Source organism: Perissodus microlepis, chromosome 9, assembly GCF_051167445.1.
Source record: "Perissodus microlepis isolate ML-2025 ecotype Zambia chromosome 9, ASM5116744v1, whole genome shotgun sequence".
Lineage (NCBI taxonomy): Eukaryota > Metazoa > Chordata > Actinopteri > Cichliformes > Cichlidae > Perissodus > Perissodus microlepis.
The window spans coordinates 16,566,677-16,586,453 of record NC_140469.1 but is presented as its reverse complement, the minus strand read 5'-3'; the positions used below and the strand labels follow the sequence as shown (position 1 = coordinate 16,586,453).

At 41.4% G+C, this 19,777-nt stretch overlaps 1 protein-coding gene across 1 annotated transcript in view; it reads right to left on the bottom strand.

Moving 5' to 3' along the window:
* The window catches only part of LOC146380292 (uncharacterized), a 59,953-nt gene that overhangs the window by 24,329 nt on the left and 15,847 nt on the right, over nt 1–19,777 (bottom strand). The window contains exons 3-4 of the mRNA XM_084939271.1: nt 3,193–3,318; nt 1,119–1,292 (exon numbers count right to left, since the gene is read on the bottom strand). Of these exons, the coding sequence (XP_084795397.1) occupies nt 1,119–1,292; nt 3,193–3,270 (252 nt within the window). The 5' untranslated portion in view covers nt 3,271–3,318. The remainder of the gene's footprint in view (nt 1–1,118; nt 1,293–3,192; nt 3,319–19,777) is intronic.

The following is a 19,777-nucleotide window of genomic DNA, read 5'->3' as shown; positions in this document are numbered from 1 at the left end:
ACATTAGGAAGTTTAAGGTCTTGGGTACAGGCTCGGTTACAATATGGGATTACTTTTCTGCATCTGATTAACAAAAACACGAGTGAGAGAAATGCCATGCAAAAAAACAAAAAACAAAAACCTCAACATAAATTCAAGTGGGAAACCAAAGCTGGCAGATCTTATCCCAAAGAGCCAATCAACAGGAAAAATATGAACTAGTCATGTTATTGAACTGACTGTTTCAAGATTGTCTTTATACATATGCATGTGATTTAGAATAGCATTTGTTTTTAAATATTTACCTTTTTTCTGATATGACTTCATCAGGTTTGGAATTTTGGCCCACTATTCTTTAGAGTGTTGCTTAAGTCTATTGAGGTTTGCAGGCATTCATTTATGCACAGCTCTCTTGAGGTCCCAACGCAGCATTTCAATCAGGTTGAGGTCTGAACTTGACTGGGTCACTGCAACAACTTTATTCTTTTATTTTTCATGCATTCTGTTGTGGATTGGCTGCTGTTTACTGTTACTTTGGTATACAGAGGAGTTCAAAATATCAAAATGATATTTTTATTTCTAAAGTATAATTGTTGTTGTTGTTGTTATCCATGATTGTTTAAACTTACAGTTTTACTAAAAAAGCTGAAAAATAATAAGGCACATTATTTGTTTTATGTCAAATTACAGTTATTTACTTGGACTCCTAATCAGAAAAATTTGTCTTAGTACTTAAATAATATCATGCTTGATTAATTTGTGACTCCTCAGAGAAGTCCAGTGTGACGGCTCAAATTAGGATAAAAGAAAAACAAACATCTGTTTATTGCTTGACTAATAAATAGCAATATCATTTTCAGCTTTTACAGATTCCTATAAAATTTGTGTTTTCTTGTTTTTCTGGCAGGTGCTCTAATTTATTTTTTAAGAACTGTATATGAACAAACACACTGGATTTCAAGACTATTTCATAAATTACCAGAGCACCGCAATGGATTGCAGCAGGTTTACACGCATCAGATCTACTTCCTGTCAACAATTATAACTGATCAAAGTATTTTGTCTGGTTTTCTCAGCGTGATCTTCATTGTCAGAGACACTGAAGGTGGTGGGGTCTATAACAGATGCTACCCACTGACCTTAGAAAACATGGCGGAGGGGCCAGATGTTTGGATGACCTCACAACCTTGGGACCAGCTGATGTGGCAGTGATGGAGATGGGTACTGGCAGAAGAAACTGATCTAGTGGCAACAAAGGTTCCCATTTTTCCCGCTTTTTCTGTTTTGGTCTTTACCCCCGAAAGTGGGCAATCCTGGAAGGCAGGAAAACACAGAGAACAGAGGAAGAGGGATATACAGACACAGAAGAGAAAGAGACATGGAGAGGACTGGTCAGTGGTGCTGACAGTTGTCACAGATGTTGAGTTCAGCACAAAACTCTGCCAGAAGCCATCATGTCAAAGCTAAGTTAGCTGAATGAACAAGAACAACTGCAGGCCCTGCCACTTTAAATCTTGCTCAAAATTCAACAGCTGTTTCTTGAACGAATACAGATGCAAAATAATGATAATAATGTCTACTTAAAGCTCCTACACAGAAGTAAACAACCCTTCTTAACCACACCCTGCACGCATGACGTCTCATTAGCTTTGCCCTGTTGCAGCTCTTTTGGTAGATTTAATTTTAGACACAGGGAACATTTTTATGTTTGACACTGAACTGTCAGGAAAATAATAGCTTTTAAATATCCCTATATATACACACATATACGTATACATATATATACACACACATATATATATATATACATATATATATGTGTATATTTGATTTGATATACCTTTATTAGTCCCACAAGGGGAAATTTCATAAGGCTGCCGACCATATATATATGCTAAATAATTTTTAGTAATTTGTTTATTTCTTTATATTTTCAAAGCACTAACAACACAACCAAGCAGGGAGTTTTTAAAGCTGTCAAAAACCCGTAAAGCATCTTTGTCATGTGTATCAACAGTGCTGCTTCAACATCATTTCTCCTCAAATCAACGCTTGTGCTTGTCGATTCTGGCATGTGAAATTCTTAACATTTTGACTGGGTGCATCTTGGCTCTGAGCATCTTCACTCAGCTCGGAGAATGTCTTTGTGCCAAGGCCACAGCCTGTGGCGGTTTTCCTAGTGACAGATGAGCATGTCAACATGTTTGTGTGTGCGTGCGTGTGTGTGGTGAAACAATAGGCCTGGTAAGCTGTGAACTGTGCTATTAGGCACAAAACTGCCAAGCTATCCAGTAGGCAGTCTACCAGCGCTCTAATCAGATATTTTAAATCTGCATGTAAGTCTGTAAAATGTTACCAAGTGAATAGAGGTGCACCTGAGGGGACACACAAACAAAACTTCTGAAACACTTTTTTATTGGTCTACATCGTTCAGCCTCGAATTACCCTCACCTACAACAGCAAAGAGTGAAAAATAATGACGACAGAGAACTGCGACATGCGAATCTAAATGTGTTCGTCCTGTCTCCAGGCCTGTTGGCAAAGGGCAGCTCAGCTGTAGCAGGCAGACTGTGTGAACAGCAGACTATGAACATCTCTCCACAGGCCATACCAAGGTGTCTAATCCAGGAAACGCTGTGAACACACACCCTGTGGGCTCCCACAGTGCACCATGCAGCCGAGATCTAACCATAGCACTGCATCGAAACCATCCGTCTCACCTAGCTAGTGTGTCTAATGTAAAGTTAGAAAAGTCTTCCATTTTTTTGACACATAAAAAATATGCTAATAAGGTAAGATTACTCAGTTTGTATTCTTATACAGATCAGCTCAATGACTCATTTATTGAGGGATGAATATTAAATTAGGTGCAAATAAGGATTACATTTAAAGTGTAATATAGCTAGGCAGTTTTAAGATCTTGGACACAATGCTTATTTTTTTGCATGCATTAGATTAAGACTGTTGGAAAATTTTGATATCTTCATGAATGTCCAAAAATGCATTTTAACGATGCTTCTTTGAATGTAAAATGAGTAAAGCTGGTTATTAAATTGTCTTGAATTTTTAGTTGTTAAATATGAATAAACCAGTCTAAACTAGTGATATTTAATGAAATGCTGACTTTTTTACTGAACAGAAGGGTGACTTTATTAAAAAAAATGTGCAGAGATAAATTTATCAATAATTCGTTTACACATTTCAGCACTTTACCTGAAGAAATATTGCCAGCTCGTCTACGAGTGTGTCTGCTGTCCAGCACCTGTCAAAGCAGCTGAGTGTCACCCACATCACAGGGTGTTGCAAAATGACAGCTCCCAATGTCTGCAAAGATGAAGCCTCGGGAGGGAAAAAAAAAAAAACAGGACAGATCTAAATTTCATACTCCCAAGTATATCAAAGTGACTCCTGTCAGCATTGCATCAAAGCAGAGAAACAGGAACTGTTCATTTTTACAGCTCGGAGTGGGACTGTGGAGGGGCTTTCTTGTAGGGGGGGGAAACAGGCTGGGAAGGTGAGCACCGTAAATTATGCTGGGTGACTTACAGGGAAAACGATGACAATGAAAAGCACCTTGTCAAAAATCCACTTGTTTGGAAGTATGACAGCGGAGTAAAAATGAGGTCCTGACACAGGGTGAAGGGAGACAAAAAAGTCAGAGCGGTTTCCACAGATCGAGTTTCTTTATGTTAAAAAGCTGCATCCGTGTGGACTTCATCTGACACTGCAAGTCTGCTGGTGGCAGTGCTGCCTGCATGGTGCAACACTGTGGTAACACCTGTGATTTCGTCTTAGATCTTTTCAGGAAATTCTGTTTCATCAGTTGCGTTTTTTTCCCTTTTCTTTTTTTTGGGATGTAGCCAATACTGGTAAAAATATCAATCTGACTCAAATTTGAAAGTGTGGATTACAATTTACAACAGATTTTTTCATTGTTTTATTCGAAGGGGCCATTTTTGTGGAGCAGAAAACACGTGCAGACAAAAAAAAGAGATCAGAGCTAAACACAAAATAACATTGACAATTACCATGGGGCAAGCCTTTTTACCTAAGAAAGCTGAATAAACAAGTGAGTGTCTTTGCCTCTATAGGCCTACAGTGCTACAAGATACAGAGATACAACTTGTGCGGAGATGACAAATATTGAGACTTGAGGCTAAAAGAAAACCAAGGCAACCAAAATCTGGTTTTGTCCCAGGGCCAAAGCCTGCACTGCACTGTGGGCCACTTCTGATTTCTGCACTAGCTGGTGTAACGCAACCAGCCATGCATTAGCATTGGCCCTCCAGTTAGAGCGGGCTCTTAGGATCCTGTCACCCGAACTTATCATACACTCTCGGTTTTCATGCACACACGGGTAGACACAAAAAACAAAGATGGAAGAACAGCTTGCTAGCTTGCTTTTACTGGACACAGATCTCTTTGAGCTTCCTGTTGTCTTCAGATTACATTCACATTTTTAGAAACATTTAATCCTGCTCAGACCGCTAAAGCATCTCCAGCAGGGCTGCTCCTCTACACAACATAAAAGCTTGAATCTACCTGAATATAAAGCTGCCCCATCTCCCTCACCACTTAGAGGGGGGGCCTGAGCTAGAATACAAAGTTCAACAACTGTGAAGAAGGAACTATTAAAGAGGACACACAAAGCAGTGACCTTGACTGACAAGTGCTCTTCATTCTGGCCATAAACAGCAGTGGGGCCTGATAAGTGTTCACCGGTGCGGGAAGTAATGACCTATCCGTCAGCAGTGGTTGGGCTGTGTGAGGTAGTATAAATGGAACATACATAATGTACAGCAATAATACCAGCACGCTCACAGCCTAATGTATTATCATTATTCTTGGGGACCAGGGTTTTTTTCCCCCCTCCTCTAACCCCGTACAGCGTGCCTCAACAAGGCGGTTAAATGCCTTCCGGCCACGATAATTTTATTCTAATCTTTGTTCCATATTATAATTTTCATGGTCAGAAATACACCAGGAAGCAACAGCACGTTTCTATCAAGGGCTAAACAGAACACAGGTCATAACTGGGGGTTTTATGTGACTGTATAACCACTCGTTCTCAGTGCACCAGTCAATTTACGATAAGAATGGAGAAAGCAGTAAATTTATGTGTGATGGCCCATCTCAAACAACATCATTATGTGCTGAACTAGCTTCTGATAGCATAGCTGAACCTTCTTAAAAAAGGTTATTGGAAATTTCAATATTTCCAACATTAAGGTACATTATCAAATTTTACTACAAAGTTAAAATAAGTTTGGGGAAAAAAAAACAAAAAAACAAAAAAAAAAAAACACCCGGCGTCTATGTAAAAGCTTCAACCTAATACAAATAATTCAAGTTAAAGGCCATAACTGAACACAGAAACTCCATCAACATCCTGTAGTACATACAGCTCATCATACTCAAATGTAATTATAGACAGACACCGGCGTGAGGAGGTACACTGCTGACAGAGTCACCACTGGACAGAACAGAGTCACTTCCTTCTCAGCTGATTATGCAAGTCTGCATTTACTGCAGACTAACGTGCACAGTATCAAACATTACACATCTTCAGCAGACAGATAGGAGCTGAAAAGTTAGACTGAATGTAAAAAACAAAAAACAAAACAATGAGTGATTTCTTCGCCTGCAGAGAAAAGTGAATACAAGACTACAGCCAGTTAGCTTAAACTAGCTTAAAAAATCCACTGCGTTGTGAAATTTTGATGATTTTGATACACATCATTCTTGACATTGTTGGATCATCTCATGGTTACTATCCCAGAAAGACTTTTTTTACATATAAAATAAAGTTACTATCGCAAACAGTCAGAAGCAACTCCTGGCAATCTTAGTTAGCACTCAGAATTAGATGCATCTGATCCTTTTAATCTAAAATGTATTTGAGAGAAGATTTCTTGAATTATTTTATGCCAGTTATGTGCTACAAGCCAGCAGGGAGCCAGATGATCAGTTCAACAACACCTGTGGTACTCAAGCTTTATGACAATAAAGCTTGAGTATTTATACTGCATAGTGCCAAATCACAACAACAGGCGCCTCAAAGCACTTTATGTTATTATATTATTATTTAAGATAAAGACTCTACAAAAATACAGAGAAAACATCAACAATCAGACTATCCACTGTTATCAAAAATCTGGCAAAAGCGGGAGGGAAAAACTCTCTTTTAACAGGACGAAATCTCCAACAGAATCAGGCTCACGAAGGGGCAGCCATCTGCCGTGACCAGTTAGAGTTGAGGGAAGGGAGAGAGGACAAAGGCCACGCTGTGGAAGAGAGTCAGAAATTCATAATTATGAATGACTTAGTGCACAGTGGTGCATAAACAGATAGAGTGAAAAGATGTGTGTGAAGGAAGAAACACTTCCCAGTGGATCATGGGAAGCCCCCAGCATCCAAAACTATTCAGCGTAACTAAGGGAGGACTCAGGTTTGTTCTCGACATTGTAGGGCACCAACAGACTGTATATAAAAAATGGACAGCCTCAGGTCTGAAACATGAAGAAATGTTTTGTTTAAGCCTCATTAGCCAAAAGCATCCCACTTAGCAACACAATGAAGAACGTATGAATCTTGATAACCAAGATAGCTACCTCTAGAATTAGCCGACCAACCCTTTAAATATGGTCACACCTATGCTGTGTCCCAAAACATCGGCTGCATCCTCCAGAGGCCGCATTTGAAGGCCGATTACGTCACAGCCAGGCGACGAAGGTTGTCCCAATTCGTCGACTCCTTCAAATGCGGCCGACAAATGCGTCCTTCATTTTCCCGAATTTGAAGGATGGGTCGGGTGTGTCCTTCGTGGCCCACCATATCCCAGAATTCATAGCGCGGCCCAGCCAAATTTCAGCTGCCAACAATGGCGGCCGCTACTAAGTTTTAAAATTACTCTTATTAATCTTTCTGGGCCACAAAATAAACTTTTAAAATATTTTAAGGCGAGAAAGTAGCTGTGTAAATTACAAATATCTGCTTGGTTTATCAAGACATTGCATATTTGCAAAAGTGTGCCGACGTTTTCGGAGACGTCTGTTACCCACCAGCTCGATAGCAACCCGGGGGGTTCAATGGTCACTCCAGCCGGTGAGAGCAGCGGACTCCCGGCTTCATCGTTTTCAGACCCTCGCTCTTTCGCTACTCAGGTTAAAAATGTCACTCGGATAACTTAAAAATTTAATTGTTTGCCTTTTTTCGGTGTTTTATTTGTTCCGGAGTAAATCGGTTTGGCTGAGATCAAAGTTATTAGATTAAATAAAACTTTATTAATCCATCGGGTGGGTTCCTCTGGGATTTTCACACAGCTGAATAAACGTTAAACAGAAAACTGATTAAACAGAAGTGTGAGACGGTCGAGAATTTTCACCAGTGTCCTGTTATATTTTAGATAGCAAGGAGCAGATGGCCGAGTTTATTAAACTCCACCGACACAGCGGTGACGCAAATCTGAAGGCTAGACCATCCCATTTCACAGCCTCGCACTTCCGGCCTTCTCGGTCTTTGAAGGACCCGGCCCACGTAGACCGCGAAGGCCAGGTCCTCTGAAGGATGCAGCCGACGTTTTGGGACACAGCTCTAGTTTCAAAAGATTAAGATAGGACAACCAAAATTTATAACTTGAGGTAGTTATGTTAAATTCCTCATACGTTCATTACATGGTGGCTACTTCCATCTTTTATATACAGTCTAAGGACCACGTTTCAGTTTCTTATTTCCTAAAAAGGCAGAAAATTGTTGTATCACTCAAAGCTGCTGTAGTGGATATATAAAATTTTTAAGAGACTATGACAAAAGTTTGTCTGATTAATAGCTTCAGATTAGTATAATCAACTTCAAGAGTGGAGCATTAGCAATAATCTATTCATCGTGAGCCAAATGAGTCAACAGTAAAGTATTTTGTTTCTTTCACGGCAGAATATTGAACAAAAATTATCACATCCCAAAATATACCTAGTGATAGCTCATTCTGTCTAGTTGCTGTACTAGTTGTGCTGAGAGTAATAATGTAACGCCATTAATTAGCAGGCATTTCTGAGGCCTCCCACACACATATCGCATCAAAGTCACAGCCAGTGTCCTTATCCAAAACTCATTTCTACTCCACAAAAACACGGATATGCAGTGCTACTACGCAACTTAACATTCCCGTAATGCTGCATATCACAGAAATCAATTCCCAGATACATTTTCTAAAATACAGAAAGGGCAGTAGTTAAAACGTTCACTGTAAAAAAAAGTAGCTGTAATGGTTTTAGCAATGAGAATATTCTTGTCACATTTAAGCATTACAAATCTTGCGTGCATTCCAGTCTCATCTCTCCCAGGTATCCCTACAGAGCAGAGAAAAATGAAGGATGCCTCTAAAGCTTGGAGACAGTAATCTCCCCAGTGGAGGTCAAATCTAACATGGCAGGTTAGTGTCTGTGGAGATTGACAGCCTCGAGAAATACTGCTGCCAGGCACCCACAATGCACAGTGACAGTGAACACCTCCCAGGAAAAAGGCTGGTTACCAAGCCTTATAGAGCGACTGTCAGAGGGCGCCTGTTGTCAGAGCTGCTGCCAACTCTGCACTGACAGACTCTGTCAACCTATCTCTATCATATCGAAGCCATCTCAATCATGCGAACACCAAGCTGATCTAACCTGAACACATCTTTATCAGAAGCGTTCGCAGGCAACACTTATTCTTCCTGCATTTAAACCGTTTTCATCCAACAGGAATTTATCCACAGTTGAACAATTGAACATTTGCAGTTTCCAGTTTCTCAAATTGTAGAATTTGCTAATCTTTCTCTGTTAAAATGCAAATTACGCAACATATCATCAAAATAAACTAGATTTTTTCATTTTGTACGTTAATTCTGCAGTTAATTGAAAAAAGACAACATAATCATTTTGCTCCATGTAAACATGTATATGGAATATACCATAATATATGTTGTTTACTGATACTCTGTAGGGAAATGCTGTACAGCAGACCACTAATTGCATGAAATATGTTATCTTACAGGCTTGTGCTGTCTGCGTTTCATAAACAAAGGCTGACAGATCATGCCCTAAACCAGTGACCCTGCTGTGAGCATATGCACTAATGCAAGGTCACACTGGAGACTGGCCACATGAGGAGAAAACAGCCATCTAATTTGCTTTGTGAGCCCAGCAGACAAACTCCTGATGTAGTCATCACAGGCTGCTATAACATGTCAGTGTGTTAAATGGGAACCTTTTTCATTAGGAGCCCTAATAAGTGTCCCATGTATGAAACAGAGATTCCTTTCTCTTTTATGTCTGAGGCAGAAAAAAAATGACAAGGAGAATTTCGCTGCCAAAAACATGTTGTACTCTCGGCGTCGAGGAGGCTTTGTTGGCTCTCACAGTGCTCAGCTGTGTACAAAAGCATAGCAGCTGATTTTCATAATGACAGGTGGCCATCTTTAAAATAATAATACCAGCCACAAACAACAGTGGTTGGCCTATTTAGCAATTGATAAAAGAACATCGCAACAGCTTCTGGTCCCCTTGGGGTCTGAAATAAAATCTATATAAATGAGTGAAGGTTGAGGAACCATGACTTTTAAATAGAAGCAATATTTTAGATATTATACATAAAGATACATGTTTTTGCAATATATTTCTGCAGAACAGCTGTTACAGATAAGGAAGTGTCACTGGTTTGATAAACATGGGTGGAGGTTGAGTGTTGATGGCAGCATGCTATAAAGGAGGGGGTGATGGTGGTTGAGAGAGAGGGGGTGGGTTATTGAATCCAGAAAAGACAGGCAGACGTACAGACAAACAGACCTATAGCCTGACGCCGTTCCCCCTCATCCTCTGCTTGCCCTTTGTCATGCACCCTCCTCACCTCCAGAGCTGTCACTGGCTTGTCAGAACCAATCACAGGATGCCATGCTGTCTGCCAGCCATGTACCAGTTTGGACAGGATGACATCAAATTTCTGGTGCTACGTGTCAAGGACCATATGAAAACAGATGTCCTCATTACTGGGTTGCCCCGTGCTTTAGACTACTGATTCAACTTTTCACAGATCAGGGGATTAAGGAACATCACAAGATTTTTTAACTTTTTGTGCGTAGAAAAATCTTATTATTCGTTTAAGTTAATGTTAAAATATTGGAAAAAAACAATTAAATAGCGTTTGCCATAAATAATATTGTCTTTTACGTTGATGGCGTAAGAGTAAGGAGAGAAAAACAGCAAACTAAAATCCAGTCAAAGCCCGCTCACACTGTGATAAAACGGTTACATGTCCAAGCCCAGTGTTATGCATATATGAGGCCCTCTGAGATCCAGCATGACAAAAGTAACTTTATTGAATAGGACAGATCGCTGCTTGTCTGACTGACTTAATCTGTTTGATTGAGCAACGGGATGCCTTCGGCTTCACAAGTCCTTCAAAGGCCGCAGATTCTGCAAGTGTGAAAAAAGAGGGAGGAGAAAAAAAAGAAAAAATATCCCCCTACAACCCTTCTTCTGCAACAGACATGCACACATACACACAGCAGTGCAGCTTTTGGAGGGCTTATTTATGAGCTTTAAACATCTTATTCATTGCCCTACCACCCAAGCCTTTTTCAGATCATCAGCCTCTGACAAAGACTGCAAGCTTGGAAAATCTGTCATCTGTCAGCGTCATTGATTAGGAGCAGAACTCTGGGCGGATGATGAGGCTTCACTGCAGCAAGCCGTTGAGGAGTAATAAAGGGCAGAGTTGAAGAGTATGTCCCCCCACAATAATACTGCCGCTGCAATTTTCCTCTAGAATCAATAGCGTGCCACATTACAGAGCCATACATTCATTTCCTCATGCTTCACGATCTTATTATGGGAATCCAACTTTCCACTCCGCCCCCTTTTTTCACCCAGCCGTCCACACACAAAGCAGAACTCAGCTATCATTGTGCTTGATCTGAATTTTATTTAGAGCTCCATATGCTTCTCCAGCCTCCTCTGAAAGCCCGGTGTTGATGCTTGGCCTCTCTTGGCCCGTTAACCATTAAAAGAGGGGCCACTCTGTCACTGCACTGCTTATTGTGAGCCTACAAGGTTAAGAGACAAAAGTGTGAGATCATGAATGAGTGGCTGGCAGTCTATTGGCGGTTGCCGCAGATCTGAAATGAGAAACTGCACCTGATGCATGCATTTTGAAAGAGAACCGGGGGTTACTTTGTCTCCCCGAGTGCCCCATTAAACGCAACGACTGGCACGCCTATCAACACCTCGGCAAAGGAGAGGCTCGTCAGTGTGGCGCCGTGGACTTATGGGATTTGCTTATTGTTTCTCTGCTGCTGTCTGAACTAAATGCAGCTAAATACCTACTGAGATCTCCTGGCTGCTATGAGCATCCAGACTAACATTCAGCTAAACACGAGACAACAGAGGAGCTGGATGAAACCCCAGAGATACTCTACACCTCACGGCGGGGACAAAGCACCAGAATTGCCCTTCTGCTGTTTCAGGTCCTGCTTTGCACACACATTTCTCTACACTTTCTCCCCTCAAAATACCCAAAGCCGTGTCTCTCAGTCTCCAGGTCCCCCCTTAGTGACAATTTGTCCACATCAGAGAACCATCATCTCTAACAAGATCTGACTCGTGACACACAGATGGGGAGGGGCTGGACACGGGCAGTGCTAGCACTGGGTGCCTGCCTGCCCTGGGGCTACAGAAAAACGCCATGCTCAGACTGCCGTGTGAGAGAACACAACTGCTTTCTGCTAAACTCTGCTTTTCCACCATAAGCTCTACCAGCCCACAGCCGGCATCGCTGGGCCTTTACAAATGAATGAGATGCAATAAAATGTCAAGAAAAAACAACAAAAAAGGAATGCTACTCTTTATATTACTAAACACACAAGAAACTGAAATGTAATATACAGCCTAAAAGTGCAGAAAACTATTTTTAATCATGACATTTGTCACACTAAGACCTTTAAAGTTATTCATAGCTGTTAACAAGCTTAGCGAGTGCTACAAAGAACAACAGACTGCATTATAACACAAGGAACTTCATTACTGCAAGAAGAGAAAAGATTTTCAAAGCATCCAAACACAATAAGCCTGTGACCAAGCAGTAAGTCATGTGAAATAAGCTTTGTATTGTGACAGAAAGAACAGACCCTATCAGGCCCTCATTTATTCATCTGTCAACCCACACACGGGAAGAGCCAGGGAAAATTTTTTCTTTGGTGCCTTAAGGCAACTGTCATTAACTCTGCCATCAACATCATCCAGAAGTTTCACGAGTTTGCTAGAATATCATAAATAATGTCAACTTCCATCTCTAAACAAGACCTTTTTAGTAATGGCATTATATTGCCTGCATATGTTGGTTTAATGTCGTCTTACACAAAGACCCTCAGATATGCACTTTCCATTATTCTGACAACATCTAAATGCGTCGACTTCATGTTTGAATGAGCGCACTTTTCCACAAAAGCTGGAATGGCAATATTACTAGGTCGGATCTCGTTAGATCATGTCTAACATGTCTTTCACAAAGAAGTCCAAACTTCATGCAGGCATACACAAAATTACAACACAGAGACTTAGGCCATTGCTACCTACAGCGGGCGTCACCGTGGGCTGTCGTCTGTGCGTTTGTCTCTTGAATTTTACGAGTCACTCAGGTCAATAAAGAGCAAGACTGTATGGAGAATGCACTAAACACCTATAAGGAACATTATCGTTCAAAGTGAGCGATGTGTGAATGCCAGATTGATGAACACAACAACGGTGTACATCTCACACACACACACACACACACACACTGAACTTATTTTTACACCCCCACACGTGTGGACTCGCAGCCTCTCTGTTCCGGTCAAGTGCTTCAGCCAGGACAACAACGTATGCAATTAGGTCATGCTGGTCAGTGTCACCCACACGGGGGACAACAGTCATTATGAATTTCAAATAAAAGTTAAATCGTACCAGGAAAGAGGACAGGAAATTGTCCAGGGGAATACTAAGTAACAAAACAGAAAAATTAATTGCAGAATACACATTTTACATGATATGAATAAAATTGTAATTTGATGGGCTTAGCCGGTACCAATCTTTTTCGTATCAGCGTAAAAAATCATAACAACCTAACAACAATCCTTCCTTTCTGTTTCTTATCATCCTATTCGATTTCTCAGTAAGATCATCACTGCATCATCACTCTGGAAACCTACATATTAAATATAAATGCAGAGCAATAAAATCAGTGTTATTAAAAACCCAAAATAAGCAGAAATATCTAGTTTCGAATGAATCTGCTTTTGCTCCAAACGCATGAAATTGTTGCATTTTTTTTTTTTTTACCAAAATGTATTCATGTAGTCCCAGCCAATCTTCTTAGTCCAAGCCAAGTAACGAACAATGATCTCTTTATTTCTGTGTTTCACTATGATTGCAAAGTGGGAGAAGCGGCAGGTTTAGGACAGCCGCAAACAATAAGACCGACCACAGAATCACAGGAGTTATGTTATGGCTGTTTCAACTGTTTTTTTTAGAGAATTCGTGATTATATCCACATTTGGTATGTCAAAAAAGCACAGTGCAAGTGCAACCAGAAAAGTTGTGGCGTATAACATGTGTGTAAAACAGTTGATGGGAACAGCAGGGTAATAAGAAATATTAGCTAAGTTAACAGTTATAGGTCTTTTGGCCTGGCACTGGTCAACTTGTGCACAGCGTGCTTACAAGCTTGCAATACCCTGGCAGAAACCTTGAGCATCCATGAGCCTCAAATTAACAGGAATTTTCCTTCTGCACTCCTGGCTGCCAACCATGGACTCCCACCAACACCAGCAACACCTTTTTCATGCAAGTAAAATGGAAATTAAAGACAAAATTGTGTTGCTTTTAATTACCAACATACATTTGAAACTCTTAGAGTTAAGCAGCTCACTCAAGCAGTGCACAAAACTAAAACAAATCAACATTTTGATGCTCCTAATAATGTTTCCCGTCTTTACTACCATGTGATATTTTCATGCTTCCACTCTCCTGCAGTACCCCCCAACCCTGCTGGCTGCTCTCACATTCTCACCTCACTCTCCTGGCCCTCTGGCCCTAATCCCTGGCTCTGGCTCTTGACAACCTCACCCACTGAGCTACAGATTGGCCGGCACACAATGCCCCAGATCCTCATTCACCAACACAATGCACTCACCGGCCATACACCTTCCCTTCTCTTTAACTCTCTGACCACATCCCTTCTGTCCAATCCCTCATTTTTCTTTCCCCTTCATTCATTCTCTTCGTTCATTTAATTTCCTCAAGCTTTCTCCAAGTCTGTCTCTCTTGCTCCGACTCTGTGTTTCTGCCAACTTGGTGGCGACTGGTGGGGCAAAACACAGAAACCGTCTCCCGCCTGGTTTCATTGCAGGGCATCGTGAGCAGGACGAGCCAGACCTCACAAAGCCATTGCAGAGTGAAACAAAGGTTGTGTGCTCCATCATTCAAACCGGGGCCACTCCGACAGCTGCCTCCGCCACGCTCACACTGACAAACGGCCAGAAAAACAGATGGTTTGTGCATTCATGACCAGTTTAGTGGAAGCCCAGGAGTCACCCCCATTCAAGGGGAGGGTTTTTGTCAGCTATTCCGTGATAAAGCTTTTCAGTCTGGTAGAAAATTAGAAATGCATTTTAAAATTGTCCCTTAATTATTGAGGTCATCCCGGCCCCATGGAGGAGAGAGGAAAGAGGAAAGAGCTGAGGCTCTGGCTTTGTGACACATGACTGATCTGAAAAGATGGGCTGCCTCATTTCACTTTTTGAATCCTGCCAACACATTAACATACATTTGTCAGTTGCTTCTGAAGAGCAGATGCATTGAATGTTAGAAGCTAGCTATCCTCCGAGGAGAGAAAGTTCATCATCTCAACATCTGATCAATACTGACACTGAAATCGTTCCCCCCACTGAAAATTAGCTTAATAACGAATACTCCCCCTCGTTAGGTCAATTAGGTACTTTTTTCATACCTGCAATGCATTCATGCTTTCTTGTGAGGGACCCGTGCTGTTCCCTTGTCGGGACTTTCTCATCTTCTGTCAGTCACAACGACACATGCAAGCACATCTGCACAGCATTGATAGCTGAAGAGTGTGACCAAGCTCTGAGTCTTTCACCACCTCCTCACTTTTAAACTCATTTAGATTAAAAATGGCCCAAGATAAGAGAGAAGTAGACCCTTACCTTTCAGCCCAGCTCAGTCCTGGGTATATAAAGCTTTGTCTGTTCTAAAAGCCTTTATTTAAAGTATACAATATGGAGTTCATATGAATTTCAACCCTTAAAGAATGAAATTCAAACAGGCAAGGATAGCGTGTGTAATATTTGACATTTCACAACTTTAGACAATACATAAACAAGTATATGAGACTGAGACAACCACAATAATGCTGTATGTCATGTCATTAAAGAGAGCTTAACAATTGCTTTAAAGCACTGAGGCGTGAACCATAGTGGGGCTTCTGAGCATCATCATCAAGCTGTTGGCAAGACACCCCAAAAAAGTCATTTCCAATTGCGAGAGAAAGCATTCACCATGTTGAACTATATCATACACAACACTGTTTACACAAATTAGCTGAAGTGCCAGCCAAAGTGACACTGACTAAACTTACTTTGTTTGGTCCTCCGTATAAAATTAGTTTCACGTCTCCCAGCGCCTAACAACGCAGGGAGAACGGCTGAGCAGATATGAATTAAAGATAATGCCAAGCCACAGCACGTCTGTCTCTGCCTCGAAACCATCTGGACGTTCAATATTACATCCTCGTCTACACTTTTCACACTGATCAGGATCACAGTTCTTTGACGTGTCCCCGTGATGCCCGTTCGTGGTTGCTGACTGAACACATTTGTCGAGGTATCACTCTCGTTCTTGAGGTAGTCATGCGACGGCCTTTACAGAAGTTGTCTGTTTGAGAAGTCACAGCTGGAGCAGAGATAAGAGCCGCTAACCTACAAAAACATGTTAAAGTAATTTCATTAGATGTAAAATTTGCTATATTTTAAGAAATAGACACGCTAAAATATTAGCTTTGTTTTATGAAGTGATAAAATGGTGAATTTTGGTGTCAAAGAAAAGTGACCCGAGAACCGGAAGCATAACTTAACCGCTTTGTGATCTAACATGTTGTGATCCTATTAATAATCATGCAGGCTCAGCATCATTGCACTGGACTGGTAGAGGCAAATTAACATAATCATTGTCTTCATTAGCATAATTTCTGTGCTAGTTTGTCTGTGTTACTTACTGTAACGTATAGCACAATAGAGACACCCAGCAGAATGCTACAAGCTGCAGATAACAGCAAACCACAGACTCTCGCTGAGCTGTGAGAGAGCCACACACTATGATACAAACACAGATACACCTTTGCATAAACACATTTACACACACTTCAAACACATGAAGCCGACTGCACCCTGACAGCTTTGTTTCCACTTAAGCACTGCCCTCCTCTGACTGTCCAAGGAAGTGCATACAGTCCATACAGCGGCACAGCTACTCATCAGCGCTGCTCCGAGTCATTACACTCTTTAAAGCAAAGATGATTTCAAGATTAATTTTATTGCTGGTAAAGAGCCTGCAGAAGGTGGATGAGCGGAGTCCTCCCCACCCCATTCTCATCCCCCCATCACCACCACATCCAGTGCCATTTGTTGTTGGACTGCACCCCTTTGGCACCAGACAGGAATCACTTCCTCAGAACATGATGTGGGAGGTGTTCAAAGATAGACGCTGACAGAAATCTGCTGCCGTTGCCAAAAGCGCTGGCATTTCCACGACACAAGCAGTGACTCTCAGACGGATGTGATCCGATCAAATAGACGTGATAAAAACGTGTGAATTTGGACAAAAAATAGCAATCAGATTGAATAAATACAAGCTAGAGGTGGGCATAAACAACCTGAAAAATAACTCACAGTATGTTGCTATGCTGCAAACAAAAAAAAAGTATCTTTCAACAGGAAAAATATATCTTATTTGCCAGCCTACCCTTTGGTTAGATTCTGACTGGTGGTGTTGTTATTTTAAGCTCAACCAGCTGGTAACTTGATGATACTCAAAGTTGTTTAGTGGCCAAAAACGGATACATTTTCCATCTTTTTTTCCAAGCCTGTACAAACTGCTCTTCAGCATTTAAGCAGAAAGTAATTAAACTCCCAGTAGACTCTAATCAGCATTCATGAGTGGCATCGGCTCTAAGTATGATATACAGTACAGCCCCTGTCAAGGTGATTTCTCACCTCTCACCATTTCCTCCAACAGCTCTCACCATGGCCATCACACACACACACACACACACACACACACACACACACACACACACACACAGCTGTTGTGTGCTTGTCCCTCCCAAATTAATACCCACAAGTGAAACCGTGACCTGCAGAAGGCAGCCCCGACCCGCCGTCCCAGAGCGACTCAGTGGATCCACCCCCTGCGCACGTGGCTCTGTCTGTCTTCCCCTACTCTCCCACCCACCCCCAAAGACTGAGCAAGGACAAGAGCTTGCAAGAGATGAATAAGGTAATCGCTGGCACGGTACTATAAAGCGTAGGCGTGCGTGATAAAAGATCGCTGATTTGTTTGTTAAGCAAAGAAAAACAACTGAAGTTCTTTCATTTTTTCTGATTATTTCTTTACTCCATTCTTCTCCTCCTCACAAAAGGAGCAGTTGTGGAAGTCCTGAAGGATTGCACCCTGGCTAGACCACAGAAAATAAAAGAGACTCAAGGCTTCAGAGACAATAATGGACCTTGTCTGTACAGTCACCAAATGGCTACTGCTTGGTTAGCTGCAAGCTCCATTTTGGGACCTTTGGTTCCCACATTTAATTAAAAATCCATTATCACCTCTCAGCATAGCGAGCAGCACTTCAGCCTATACTACACAGATCTGCACTCCTAATTGGCCTTAAATGGCTAAATTTATTTTCATGCAACCGGACTTCAAGTTTTCTTAAAGGGGAAGTCAAACTGTTGCAAGTAGCTTGGACTTGTTTTTAAAAAATAACCCCCCCTTGGCAAAAGTGCACCAGTGTTACAACAAATGATTCTCAGGTATTAGAGTGTAGACACACACCGCAACAGACCTTGTGGCAGACCTTGCAGGCAAACTGTTTTTAGGTGATGCATTAATATTCAGAAGGTGATGTTGCCAAAGCACCTTGAGCAGATGCACACTGGCACACACTGATGGTCTGAGTGAGCAGCTGAAGAGGGAACAATGCAAAAGGAAAAGGATAGATAATTCAAAAATAAAACAAAAGGAAAAAAAATCCAATTAAAACAAAAGACTGAGTAAAGAAACCAAAATGACGACTTGGGATAATGCAAAAAAATTTAAAAAAAAAAGAGAAAAATGAGCTCTCCTTCATATTCCAGCACCGCTCTCCTTCATTGTTACCTCGACGATTGCGGCCAGGCCCCAGCTCCCCTGGCAGAACCTAAGTGGCTTGCTGGCATATGGTGTAACCTCCATTTGAGTGCTAAAAGCTGGATATTGTTTTTGTGGAGCAGATGTTGGCGGGCATGGCAAAAGGCACAGCTGACTGGGCTACGCAGCTGGAAACAGTGTATGTGACCCACATACAGGGGGAGCAGTAGTCAACTGAGAGCCACAACCTTAATGGAGAATAGCGAGACATAATATGAAGTTTGTCCCTCTGTTGTCTTTACAAGCATGAAGTTGAAAATAAAGCCAGTTTAGCTGTTTTTAGCTTGTATTCTATTGCTTTTTCTGCTGTTAATTACTCCCTGATAGCGTGAATACTATCCGAGCGGCTTGATGACTGCTGCACTCTAATTGTAGCAGTAGTGGTAAACTAGAGATGAAAGGATCTGATTTTAATCTAATACCTCAATCGTGACGTTACAGTAGATGCCTGAAATGTGTCAGGAAGAAGCCTCGATTAGGTCAAAATCAGACTCACAGATCGATGAGAGTTTATTTCTATGACCGCTTTAATTTGGGGAGTTTTATTCAGGCTAATCACAGCAGGATGGAAAACAACCTCAGCTCTCTGTGCCTCCAAATAATACAGAAACCACCATGTTTTAAATTGGAATTAAATGAGCTTTCATGCCTAGATTTGAGCTAATGAAAACGAAACGAGGACACTTAAGAGTCCTGACCGATTTCTCAAACCCAGAAGTGTCCTGGTGCCAAAAGTGGACAAATGAAGATTATGCTGAGATTATAATAAGGATGCCAAAGCCATTATCCAGTCTACTTTGACAAATGCTGTGCCTTTCTGTGAGCAGATGGGACCTAGAGTTTGGGTGGGGAAACAGGCAGAGTATCCTTCACCCAGTTGGCTAGAAAAGACTAGGATAAACGGCAAGCCGGGACACCGTCAAGAATCCCCAACATTACATGTAATTTTGTGTCTGAGTGCTTAAGTTCTGTTAATTTCGCTCTGTTTGATGAAAACTGACCTGCTAACGCAACAATCAACACTGTAATAGCACGCAGTTATTTATTTTGAATCATTCTGCATCATTTCATGTCTGTTTATTATCAATGTAATATTAAAAAAAGGATTTGATGATGTTTGCAGGACCTCAGCGATCCCCCGCTGATGTCCGCCAACGCGAGCCCAAAGCCGCAGACTGAACAGAGCGTTTTGGTTTCACTCTTTTAATTACAAGTGTGTTAAATGCTGTAAAGGCAAAACAAACTGACCAGAGGCTGCAACAAAGCCTGTTTTCCCTGGTGAAAAGGATTAGAATGGCCTGTCACTCATCAGG